Raw genomic sequence first — 12,757 nt, 5'->3', positions numbered from 1 at the left:
ATGAAGACGAGGAAAACTCTTCTGATGCCATAAAGACTCAAACATCATCTAATCAGCCACATCTTCCAGCTCCTCTGGACGTGCAGAGCGACATACAGGACACATGATCTCTGTCAGTCCACCTTAACAGGCTCCTGTTCAGCTCATCTCTCTAAGAACACGAGCTCATTTCTGCCTCTAACACCGGCCATTATTTCCTCCTCTTTAGGAACATCGACCAGGAAATCAGCACCTCTGCCTTCACACTCAGCTCTGTCTTAATCACAGCGGATCAGGAGAGCGTCCACCAACCCGCCTCTACCTGAGGCAGCAGCTCATCCCCGCCCTGGAGCAGGGACTCCACCCTTTTCAGACTGAAACCACGACCACAGACTCGGCCTCTGCTTCACACCTGAACACAAACATCCTCAGAGGAGCTGGAGGTGATCGCACGTTGAGCACCCAGCAGCGACGAGACCACCTCCACCCACTGAATGAGAAAGTCGTGAGCGTGGCGTGACTCGGCTGTAAGCTGCAGAGCAAACGTGCAGGCGGAGGACGCAGGAAGGCAGGATCCAGGCCAGTGATGATCTCCACTCATGTATTAGTGATGAAGACAGAGCGGCGCTGCAGGACACGCAGGACTGAGGGAAACGAGCCGCCGTGCTCGAATTATACTTGAGGAATATTTACACCAATCACACGACAGCATTTCAGCTTCCTGCTGATGAAAGGAGGAAACACGGAGGAGGAACGATAGACTAATCTGTGACAGTTTTCTTTCCTCGTGACACAAAGATGGTGATGCTCGGCTTCAAACTGAACGCTTTTGTCTGCTGCTTTATGATAAGGAGGTGAAAGTGCTGTCCAAACTGATGCAGCAGCAGGACACTGAGGGTGACCTCTACAAACAGCTTGCTCCTGCCCACTCAGAGCCGTGTGAGCCGACAGAAAGGCAGCACCGAAGCCTGAAAGTTTAAAAAGTTAAAGCGAACGTCCAGAAAGACTTCCTGTTGTTGCCGAGTCCCGGGGCACAAACACACTCAGTGTTTGAGTCTTTCAGCGAGTCGTTCCTGGGAAACTCAAACACATCGGACCACATTCCTGCTGCTCGGCGTCCGTTAACCCTGCAGCTGCTTCTGCGTTTACTCGGAGAGTCCCGTTAGCCGGCAGCGAGGCGACAGCCAATCAGAGAAACATGACGCTGGCAGAACATCAGAGAAACGCAGACATCTGCAAACCTGCAGGGCGACTTCTGCTTCGCCGTAATTACAGAGGAGAGGCGAACAGTTAAATAACAGATTTGTTGTTTTTCTCAATGAAACGACCGTCTGCAGGAAAAACTAATCGATATTCACAGCAGAGGCCGACACGCTGGTGCACTGTGGAGAAACACGTCCACGGCCAGGAGCTCGTTAGAAGCTCAGCCGTCTCATTATCACAGCCTGACAGCTGATTATGTGAAGCTCGTGAGTCACGTCAACCTGGCGTCCCTGTGAAAGACGTGACACACGCACACTTTGGGTTCATCCATGCTGGATGGACGGAGGAGGCGTCGGTGTGACACGGTCAATCTAAACTTTGATGTTCGGACTGCGAACAGAAGCTGCTCAAGAACCAAACCCACGTTGTATTAACTGATCTGTGTTGTGTGTCTGGGCTCGGTCACTCAGAGCTGAGCTCCTGCTGCTCCGGCCGAGTTGGCTCAGAGTATCAGGATGTGACTCCGTGGAAAACCGACGGACAAAAAGCAGGTTTGGTTTAGTTTAACAGGATCTCCTCGAAAATTAGAGGGAACCCAGGTGACCCTGAGGGCAGGACGCAGGGAGTCGGGCACATTTCACAGCTTTCGCTCTACACGGATTTTCTTTTTTTAATCAAAGGCTATTTTCATCATCTCGAGCCAAACTGAACCACGAGTGCACGTGGACTTTTTGGGAGAGGTGAAGGAGCGGCTCTGTGATGGACAGAGGTGCCTTTCAAACGAGGCAAAATACGAGTTTTGTAACAAAAAATAAAAAATGTTCCCGCAGCACAGAGAGTTATTGTTTTGGAGCCAAAAGCGACGATGTCACCGCGATTCTTTCACACGGGTCATCAGAGGACTGAAATCAGTCGTTAAGCTCTTCATCACACAGTTGAAGATGTATCAGCACAAAGCTGATGACACAATAAGCATAAACATCTTATTAGCCGACAAGGTTTCAGTGCAGTATCAGTCTGTTTGATTTCATCGCTTTGCATAATGTCAGGATGAAATGAATGTGGACACGTCTCAGGCTGCACTCAGTTTTCAGGGTTTAGTCGCAGCTAAATTGTTGCAGGTCGGCTTGTTAAGGTGGTAAATTAGCAACAATGCAGAGCTGATATATGATGACCCTGATCCAGTAAAACTGTGCGAGTCTACAGAAAACAGCTCTGCACACGAACACAAACTTCACGGCCTCTCGCCCCACTGTGACGCCTCACAGCAGAGGCAGCCACGAGTCACGAGGCCGTTTCTACCCTACAGACCCACAAACGTGACGAGGTCAGAGGTCACCTGCAGGTGGAAGCACATTATCGCTTCAGTGAGAATTATCATGTGATATTTGACTTTAAATAAAGGATTTAATTAGTGGTTTTCTCCACATTAGAGCTCAAAAATCAACTCCGGTTACGTGGACGTGGTCAGAGCGGTCCAATCAGACGCAGTGTGTGAGGGATGCTGTTCACGTGTGGCTCACATTTCATTCGTGTGTAATGTTTTGGGTCTACTTTCCTCAGCGAGCAGCCGCAGCGCGTTCATTTAACTGCAGGCCAGCTGACTTGGACACGAACGAGCTGCACATGTGCAAACGATGCTGCGAGGACCCAACACTGATCTGCATTGTTGCTTTGCTCCTCCCGTCCGTGTCGTTCTGTCTCTGACTTTCACCCGCAGAGCTGAATCAGAGCTCAGGGAAACGTCGCCGTCAATAAGTCTGCTCCGCTGTGCGCTGCCATGCAGCCAAAAACATACAGAGACATGATGTCAGGTCCTCACAGACCGACTCAGCTGTTTGATATTTGTTCACTTAATAAAACACAAAACAACAAATCCTTTAAAAGCTCTTTGTTAGTGGAAACCTCAGCGTGACTCATCAAACAGCTCTGACACTGAGGAGGACAATGAACGTGGCACAAGTGCATCATCATCATCATAATGATAACAATAATATTAAAGGATTGATGACACATCAGATGGCAAACAGACACTGAAACATCTTCAGATCCATGATGTAAACACACATTTTTACACAACATGTGAACAAGAAATACCAAAAATACCCCAAAACTCTTCCCAGGTTTGGTCTGGATTATGGAAGCCCACCATAGACCACATAGATCCACCAGAGCTCATCTTTATATTTTTAGATGCTGTAGAGACATTTTGGGCGCATTTTGGGAGTAATGTTATACATTACTACAACCGTTATATCGGAAATTTTAATAAGATGTAACGATTAAGTCCACCAGTAACTAGATAAATTGCAAAAAAGTGCAATAAACTACAACAAAATTGAAAATCGTTCTCTTTACAGAAACTTCAGAGGTTTATCCCTCAAACCTGTAAATGCAAACGTTGCACAAAATAGTTTCCAACAACAGGAAATTTATTTTGAGCATCTTCAGTTTCATTTTTGAGGCAAACTCATTTTTATAAACTGCAGCAAAAACTAAAATGAACATTATTGTGCACAATTTGCAAAGAAAAAAGAAAAACAGCATGTGCATCAAAATAAACCAAAAAAAAAAAAACAATGAACAGCTGATGGGATCAGCAGCGCGCTTCTGGATTGTGATGTTTTTGATGTCACAAGCGCTTTTTATGCGATTTTTGCAAAGCCATATGTAAAAGGAAACTGCGACCTGGGACAAGTTGAATGCATGTTATGCAAGTACAACTCCTCCGGTTTCATATGCAAAAAAAAAAAAAAAAAAATGATTGCGCTAGCTTATGTGCTGTGTACACAAATGGGAGCGTGCGCGCTTCGATGGGCTTAAAGGGTTAAATAACTCTGTGGTTGTGTCACCTACAGATAAGCTCAGTGTTCTCATGTCAAGACTGTGACAAACTGCTGAAGTACAAAGACTGCTTCTTGTGATGTGAAACCTTTATCAGGCCAGGTCCTTATTTTCCAGGGTTATGTTCCAGGACTAGAGACGTCCTGTTTCCAGGATGTGTGGTAACCGTGTGAGGTGTTCTGTGGTCAGAGAGGCGACCGTACCTATGAGAGCCTGGAAGAGATTGCTCTGGAAGATGTCGATGACCCTCTGGATGGAGTGTCGGAGCTGCCGGTCCTCGGTGTGGTTCAGCTTGGCCCGGTACTGCTCCAGCAGCTGCAGCGCTCGCTGTGCGTCTGTACAACAGGAGGAAGCAGCGAGAGAGGTGAGCCGGGGATACGACAGAGCCGAGGCTCAGCGACTAACGAGGACTGATCTGAGACGAGATGGCAGCAGAGGGCCGCTTCAAACCGTCAGACGGGCACAAATAATCCCTCTGTGCTGAAACGCTGAGCTGCACTGGCAGCCAGCACGCACCGGGAGAGGGAAATAATACTTTAAAAATCCAAACATGCATGCATTTAAGACTGCGGGCAGGTTTTAAAGGAGTATAAATGAGTTAAAGAGGCCTCTCCCCAGCGGATAAGTATAAAGGTCAGAGTATCAGGCTCGGCTCAGAGGGAAGCATTAAGGACAGATTTACTACATGTCTGCTGCTGACAGTCACATTCAGACCAAAGCAAATCTGATAAAATGATTAAGCTGAAAGTAGTAAATAGAAAGTCGCCTCAAATCATGACCCGAAGGCTTCATTCAGAGCTTTGTTTTAAATTCGAGGCTTCAACTAAACATCATTTTAATGCAGATCATCGTCCAATAACACCGATCGATCACAGACATGCAAACAGCGTAACATCGCTGCAGCTGGACGTGGAGAAGATTCAGGACTTTGACTGTAACCCTGTTGGATGGTCACATTTCTGCTGGTTTACTTGTTGGTGAATCAGCTTTAAATAAAGGTCAGTGCGTGACTGCAGCACGGCAGCGAGAGCGTCGGCTCGGCGCAGAGTTTCAGGAAGTCAGAACCCGAAGGAATCTACCGAGGTCGTTATTGTTGAGCGATGTCATGTGACTCTTACGACTTCTAATTAACTGGATCATTTACAGGACAGAAGAACCTCACACAGACAGCTTCCTGGACAGTTATGCACACAGCGACACATTTACCATCAGATTGTTGTTTCTACCATCATTAACCTGCTCTCTCACTTTGATTCATGCCTGCTGCTGATTGGCTGTGAGTCTCGCCTGTAAATAAAACACACAAAGCCCGAGGAGGCGGCGCATTGGGCCTCTCGCCTCCGTCAGCACTGATTTAGATGAATTGGCAGTTCGCTGCGTCCTGCTTCTGGTCTTGGTTTCATTATTGTTGTTTCAAGCCTAATTTAGGCAAGAAGCCTGAATCCTTCGGCTCACGCTGGAACCAGCAGAGAAAACTCCGACTAAGACATAAAACCATCAAAACCATAAAACAACGTGGAGCTGGAAGTGCTGGCGGCAGGCTGCTGGTGTCGCAGTCGGTCACAGAGAGGACGCTGCACCGGAAACATGGTTGTGGTTGCTTCGTCACGTTGGATTGGTCAGTTTAGGAATACTATTTTTCCCGTCTCCAGGCCTGTGTGACTGAACGGTTTTATCGATACGCGTTTGAACATTCAGCCATCACGAAAGTGACGTGATGAAAGAAACACGATGTCGATAAATGTCCCCTCGCTCACGAATGTTCGAGTGTCTGTAACGATCCTGATATCTGCCAAAGTGTGTCTCAGAGACTCTGCCAGCATTAAACTGCCCGAAACACAAAGCCTCGGGGTCCTGTTCACTGATAACATCCAGGAAGGAACCAAGTCTACGTTCACAAAGCGCCAAAAACTGTCTAACTCAAGCTCAGAGCGAATGTTTCACTGAATGAAGACCTCTCGAATCAAAGACACCAACTTTAATAACTTTATGGTCGAGAGCTTTAAGAAATAAAGCTTTTCAAGGGCTGCTGAAAACCTGCACACACGCCCGAGTTAGAAGGTGTAACACTGTAGCTGAGGTGGAAAGCCACAGATCTCATTTTAAAAGCCACATTAATTGAAAGTATGAACTTGAAATACAACATAAAACATAAACCAGGCGATTTGTGTCACAGCGCAGAAGACATTTAATATCACACTCCTCCGTCTTCTGGTTTATTAGGAAGTGAAAGTTTGAGACAGATTGTGACGGCCTACAAACCCTCAGCTGACCTGATGCTTCAGCCTGATACGCTGACCTCACAGCTGACCTCACAGCCCACATGTCAGTTTCTAAACAGCAGAAAATTACCTCAGCCAATTAACAGCTTTAAATTAAATTCTCTCCGTTAGTGTCGGTTTTTGAGGTTTGACCCAGATCAACATATCTGCGCGCGTCGCTGTGAGCGCTAAAACGTGGAGCTTAAATACACGATGGTGAACGCTGGTGCGTTATGTGGTGTGAGCTACAATGGAAGCTGCCAACTTTAAAAGACTTCATTTAAGTATCAGCTGATGTCTTTGTCATCCTTCAGCTGCATGAGGTTTGTCAAATATGTGGCCCGAGGACCAGAATGGACACGGTCCTATTCAAGACAGTGATTAACAGCTCACACTTTCCAATAAAACATGTCCGTGTCGTTTCACTCAGGAGTGGGTGTGTGTGGATTTAATATTTCTATATTTAAATATTTGTTAAAGGCACAAAATGCTGCTGTTTGGTTAGAAAATCTCCACCGGTGAAGGTTTTTAATGCAGAGGGACAAATACAGCAGTGATGTCTTCGTAGTTCAGGCTTTTACACTGAATAAAAGCAACGTTTTTTAAACTGCAGTGGTTTTGCTGGTGCAGCCCACCTGAGCTCAGACTGGGCTGTACCTGAACTGCAATCACTGAAACACTGAAACACTGAATACTTTGTGCAGTGACTCATCCACACTGATGGCACAGTTTAGGTTTGTTTTTGCAGTTTGCAGAAAAAAAACGATCATTAAAATGTTTCTTGTCTTTTCATACTGAGGGAGGCTAAACATAATTACTATGGATAATTAGGAGGCATTTGACGCACCATTTGCAAGGCTTTTGAAATTATCTTTATTTTTCCTGGGATTAAAGTGGAGGTCTCCGTACTTATGAATGAGTTCACTAAATGAGAACATTTTTCTAAATTTTTACAGTTCATCTAGTTCATGAAATGTGCACTTAGCGCTGGGAACGAGGTGAATCTTTCATTGACTTAAATAAGTGGCTTTTCTTTAACTCACTGCCTCCACCGCCCCGGGCACAATCTTTATTTTTCCCGGGATAACAGTACAGTTATACACGGTTAATAACGTGTAAACTAACTCAGAATATTTTTCTAAATTTTTACAGTTCATTATATTCCTAAATCGCGCGCTGACTGCTGAGGACGAGGTGAATATTTTATTCATATTAGAGTTTATTTTTAGTTCTCCACACAAGGTGCCCCATTTACAACTTGGTTAGCAGCAGTGGCTAACCGGCTAGCTCCTACTTTAACTGACTTCACCTGACTTGGCACGGCTCCGCTCAGCTCAGCAGGGCCAAAGCGAGCCGTGTGGGCCGTGTTCGGCTCGTGTGGCGTGTGAGCCGCTGCGTGTCCCGTGTTTGTTCGAGTCCTGTGTGTCTTTAAAAACGAAGGAGCAGCCGGAGTTTGAACGGCTAGCCTGCTAGCTTGCTAGTTAATATGTGAAGTGAAAGCGGCTTACCTTTCTTTCTCACTGGCATGGTGGTGGTCTGGCTCGGCTAGATCCGCCTCAGCCGCATGCAGTCCTCACACAGGACGGTTTTTGTTCGCGGTTCCGCCGGATAAACCCGCCGCTGTCACCGCTCCAAGTCAGGGCTGAAGAAAATCCCTCCGAGCCAAAAGCCCTCCGGACGGAGCGTCGGGGGGCAGACTGGCACAACAACAGCGAGCCTCCGGGGACGGCTCAGCCAGCAGTCCCGCTAACAAGTGAAGCTCCGCTGAGCTGCCGACTCTCACAGATGTAGTTCCCCGCCGGAGAGGCTGTGTGCGCCGGCGTGCACCGCGCAGGCTGACTCTGGAGCTGGCTCCGAAAAGTGCAGATCTGGCTCGGACCGAGCGGGACCTGCAGTGTGCCAAAGTCCGGGAAACACCCGCTGCTGTGCAGGCGGCGCATGCATGAGCTGCCCGCTGCTGCTGGGTGGAGGAGGAGCGGCTCCGGAGCGCTGCGGGTTCGTCCAGAAATAAAAAAAACTTCAAAGCCAGGCTGGCGGCACACCTACACTCACTTATCCCGCACTGGTCCGCACTGGTCCGCCGTGTCCCCGCCTGCGACGTGCACTCGTGTCAAACTTCTGTGAAATCCCTCCTCCCTCCTTTTTCCTCTTTTCTTCTTCTTCTCCTTCTCCTCTCCCTCTCCAGCACCTCCCCAGGTCTACAAATTCCCAAACTTTCCTCCAAAATGGCGACTCAGGGAGCTGGAAACGTAAACCATGTGATTTCCAAAAGCCTACCCCTCCGACCTGCCGCCCAATCATGCAGCTCACCTACAAGGCCAAGGAGGAGGAAGAGGAGGGTCAGGGAGGAGGGAAGGAGGCAGGGAAGAGGCAGCGGGGGGGATAAACTTTGTGAAGGGGGGGAAAGTGAGAGGAAGGAAGAGGAGTGAAAGTTGAGGAAAGCAGAGAGAGGTGACAGGAGATGGAGGTGAAAGCGGGACAGATGGATGAAAACACAGAGTCAGGCTTCTGTTTTTATTTAAACCAAATAGAAACGAAAACAAACACACGTGGAAAACAATGAGATAAAGAAAATGTAGATCATAGGAAGGATTAAAAATAAATCAGCTGAAATAAGAGGCGAGAATTCAAAACGCCCCGAGGACTCTCACTGTGTCTCCTTTGTGTTCAAGGTTTAATTATAACCTGGTAAAACTGGCGTTTTGTCCATCGAGCCACTCCTGTATTAGCACGAGTCTCTGAAGGCGTGGCACACCTTGGTTTGGGCAGCTTCTTATTGGACGACCCATTTACCTGCATCTGTGAACTCACTGATGCTCAGAGAGCCTGAAGCATCTGCAGCGGCTGCTTCAGGCTTCTGTGTTTCACTCAGTTCTCACTGAGTTCAGAGAAGAAGGATGAATGGATGCTGTGTGCAGATGGCATGTTCTCCCTAACATGTGCGCTCACTTACATACATGTTAACAACCCCATCAGGCTCCGTTAGCCAGCCTGTGCTTCACATGATGGGACGGGCTCCACCCTCCCGCAGCTGATGAAGCTGTTAAAACAGTGGATGGATGCTCCAACTGCCCAAACACAGTCCACAGGTCCAGGTCAGGGGTGAGCTGAGGTCAAGCCTGTGTCGCCATCCAGCTGTCAATCAAAGAGACCACGCCCCCAACAATGCAGGTTTATGACTTAATACAATTTAAACAGGTGAGTTATGGCAGTACAGGTGTTACGAAGCGGAAGTACTGAAACCGTTTTGTATCAGGCTGTAAACACGTTTATTTCTGCTCTAAGTTTTTAACATGACTCCATGCGGACTCACTGTTGGAGCCTCTGGTGGACGTTAGAGGAACTGCAGGTGTTGACACGGCGCTCAGCAGCAGCAGTGATCGTGAGTCCAAACAAACAACACGGCAGCTGCCAAAACAACCCGGTGGACGACGCCGAGAGGGTTACGTCCATATTTAATGTGGTTGTAGCGCCAGTGGCGAGGAGGTCAAGTGTAAGTCCCACTTTGCTGTTGTTTGTATTATTTTATTTCTTAGTAATTTGTCCTAAATAACCTGAACGCATCAGGCTGACCCCACTTTGAGCTCATACAGTGGCTTACTGCACCGCACTCACACTGACCTTTACAGCACAGCTCATTTATTCTCTGAGTGCTAATGGACACTGTGAGTCACGGCTTTCCCAAAGAGAGCATCAAAAAAGAAAAGGGAGAAAGGAGAGAAGGCAACGTGATGGAAGGCTTTCTGAAGAAAGAACAGCGAACAGGCTAAGGATGGTCTGGCTATCAGCAGCTGTGAGATCTGCTGACATCAGGCAGCCTTCAGCTTCACTGTCTCCAGACCTGCTCTGAGGTAACGGGACATTTAACATCACAGCGACAGCACTTCCTGATTCAATAAGAAGCAAAGAGGAATGTGTGCAGGGAGTCACATGTGTTTCCTTAGCTTTAGTTCACTGTGATGAAGCACAGGCAGCACACTGACGTACCCGTGTACACTCTCTGCATCAGTGAATCAGCAGCTTACATCTGCAGGACCATCACTCTGCTCCGTGTGACGTCTGCAACTCGTGGGTTCGATATCGTCCCAGAAACAATAAAAAACATCAATCACATCGCTGCAGATACACCTGCTCGCCCACAGCGCGGGAACTCTGCTGCTACGGTTTCAGAAACACAAAAATATCTGGATACATATTTAAAATTCACTCCATATAAAGATAATGACATTGTTTACAGTTATTTATTTTTTGCCTGTCCCGTTTGGCTCTTTTTCATCAGAATTATTGTCTAAAGGTAAAGAAAGATGCCCAACGGATTTACTTTACCAAATGGACCAAATGATTCACCTTTTACTGTTTATTTTATTTTCATTTGCTGAACACGGGACAGACTTGACTGGGGAAAAGAAACAGGAGAAAGAAAGAGGGGAAGAAAAAGAGCGAGGAAGAGGGACGGGGATAAAATGCAAAAACCAACAAAACCTGGGTCACCTGCTGAGAAAGAAAAAAGAGAAAACAAGCAAAGAACAAGAGCAATAGAATAAACAACATCACAATGATATATGGGAATATGACAGTAAATACTAAATATTAAACATTATTGTGCAGCACATAAGATCAACAGAACACAGTGTGCTTTGAGGTAGGAGCCAAAAAGGGTGTAGTTTGTGGGTGTGATCACCCGTGTGCACACCTGTGAGCATGGACGCGCTTGTTTTTTTAAAAGGTTCCTTCATGTAATGATCTGCTAGAGGGTGTGGGGGGGGCCACAGCCCCGTCCTCCAGGGCATGAAGCAGGTATGGAGGAGATCAAAACTCCAGACATCCAGAGGCCCCCAGAACACAAGAGACCAAGGAAGACCAACAGAGGGGCAGCCGCGCCACTGTCCCAGAAAGAGCTGAGGAGAGTCCCAGATGAGGGCTCACTCAGCAGCCGCGGAGCAGAAGCCAGGGGGAGTTGCAGTGACGCGCCCGTGAGCTCCGCCGGCAGCCAGCTGTGCCTGAGTGACCGAGCCCCAGGCCGAGAGGCCGGGGGCACCCCACCTCCGAAGTGGCCCGAGCGAGCCCCAGGCTCCAGGCCCCGACAAGCAGAGTGAGCCGGTGTGTACCCGGACACCCATCCCCAGACACAAAGAACCACCAATGCACCAATGTCTGAGGGAGTCCGCCACTGGCAGGGGAAGTGGTGGTGGAGATGGGCCTCCATACCTTGGAGGGCCTGAGATGTCCCTGTTTACAGTTATTCTGATGTGCCGTGATGATCTGGATGTCTGAGTGCTGCAGGATGATGGAAGCAGGGACCGTGAAGGTTGCTCTGAGGCTGATGGGAAGGATGAGGACTGAGTGTTAGGAAAGGTTTAGAAAACAGACTTCACATTTTTAGAGCTTTTTATCTCACAGGAATCATAAAAAATTCAATGAAAACAAAGAAAAGAATTCATTCTTCAGCTCAATAATCCAAGTAAAACACGTGTAACCGTGGTTAAGCTGTGAACGGCTCTATGGTAAAAACAGAGGAGGTCAAAATGTGCTGAGACTCATGGACGCGCTACAGATCTGTCAGCAGTTAACAGTTCATGTCCTAATAATCAGTGCAGCTGTCCGCACAGCTGGATGAACGAGGTGAAGGGGGCCCACAGAGACTCTGTGACCATGGCCCCAGAGTTCTGTGTCACGGCCCTGGGCAGCAGCCCCAACCTGAAACTGGACTCAGGTGCATTTTTGCCACAAATGCATTTTACAGTATTTGTGCTGATTACAGGATCCTGACAGTCCCGATGACGCTGCCGGTGGGACCGCTGGTGTTGTGGAAGTTTGCGCTCTCTCACGGACCTCCATCTGTTATCATGCAAACATGTTTTTAAGTAAAGGGAAAGCAGTTTGTCATTAAGTGAAATACACAAAGATTTTCCCTCTGTGAGCGTCTGATTGAGTCTGATTTGGTCTGATTTAGTCTGATTGAGTCTGATTTGGTCTGATTGAGTCTGATTGAGTCTGATTTGGTCTGATTTAGTCCTCAGCAGGTATTTAAGATGTTTCAGCATAAAGACTGAAAACAGAGCCGACAGCTGAAAAATGAACACGTCTGCTGTAAATCCAGGTTTTCTTTCATGTGCCAACATAAACGTGCTGTAATGAATCCTCTGCTGTGTGCTGAGAAACAAAATGAATTTAAGCCTTTGATTTCCACACAGTAAGGTCAGAGGTCGCGCTGCGTCCCCATTGAAGTACAAATCCAGCGGCCGGTCACTGTGAAGATGAAGCGCCCTCCTCCTCCTCCGCCTCCCGCTGTGAAACATCCCTCTTTGTCTCTCTTTGTCTCTCGTGTCGCCTCTCATGTGCTGATGCAAACCACTCGAAGCTCTGGCCCAGATTAAAGAGCGCCGTTCTGGTGAAAGGAGGAGGCCTTTATTTTTAGACGGTCATGTTTAATGAATGACCTCGCCGCGAGTCCCGGGCTCGCCGTATGA

The 12,757-nt window shown here is 47.7% G+C and overlaps 1 protein-coding gene across 12 annotated transcripts in view; it reads right to left on the bottom strand.

Annotated features, from left to right (window-relative positions):
* Positions 1-8,539, bottom strand: part of dlg1b (discs large MAGUK scaffold protein 1b) — a 100,311-nt gene extending 91,772 nt beyond the window's left edge. For 7 of the 12 annotated variants that reach the window (XM_080907656.1, XM_080907660.1, XM_080907662.1 and 4 more), the window contains exons 1-2: positions 7,796-8,539; positions 4,230-4,361 (exon numbers count right to left, since the gene is read on the bottom strand). In XM_080907656.1, coding sequence (XP_080763782.1) covers positions 4,230-4,361; positions 7,796-7,814 — 151 coding nt within the window. In that variant the 5' untranslated portion in view covers positions 7,815-8,539. The remainder of the gene's footprint in view (positions 1-4,229; positions 4,362-7,795) is intronic. The other 5 variants (XM_080907657.1, XM_080907666.1, XM_080907658.1 and 2 more) reach the window with 2 other exon arrangements.
* Between the last annotated feature and the right edge of the window lie 4,218 nt (positions 8,540-12,757).

The sequence above is a fragment of the Rhamphochromis sp. 'chilingali' genome (assembly GCF_963969265.1).
Source record: "Rhamphochromis sp. 'chilingali' genome assembly, chromosome: 16".
Lineage (NCBI taxonomy): Eukaryota > Metazoa > Chordata > Actinopteri > Cichliformes > Cichlidae > Rhamphochromis > Rhamphochromis sp. 'chilingali'.
The sequence above is the reverse complement of the archived record's forward strand: the minus strand, read 5'-3'. Positions and strand labels throughout refer to the sequence as shown.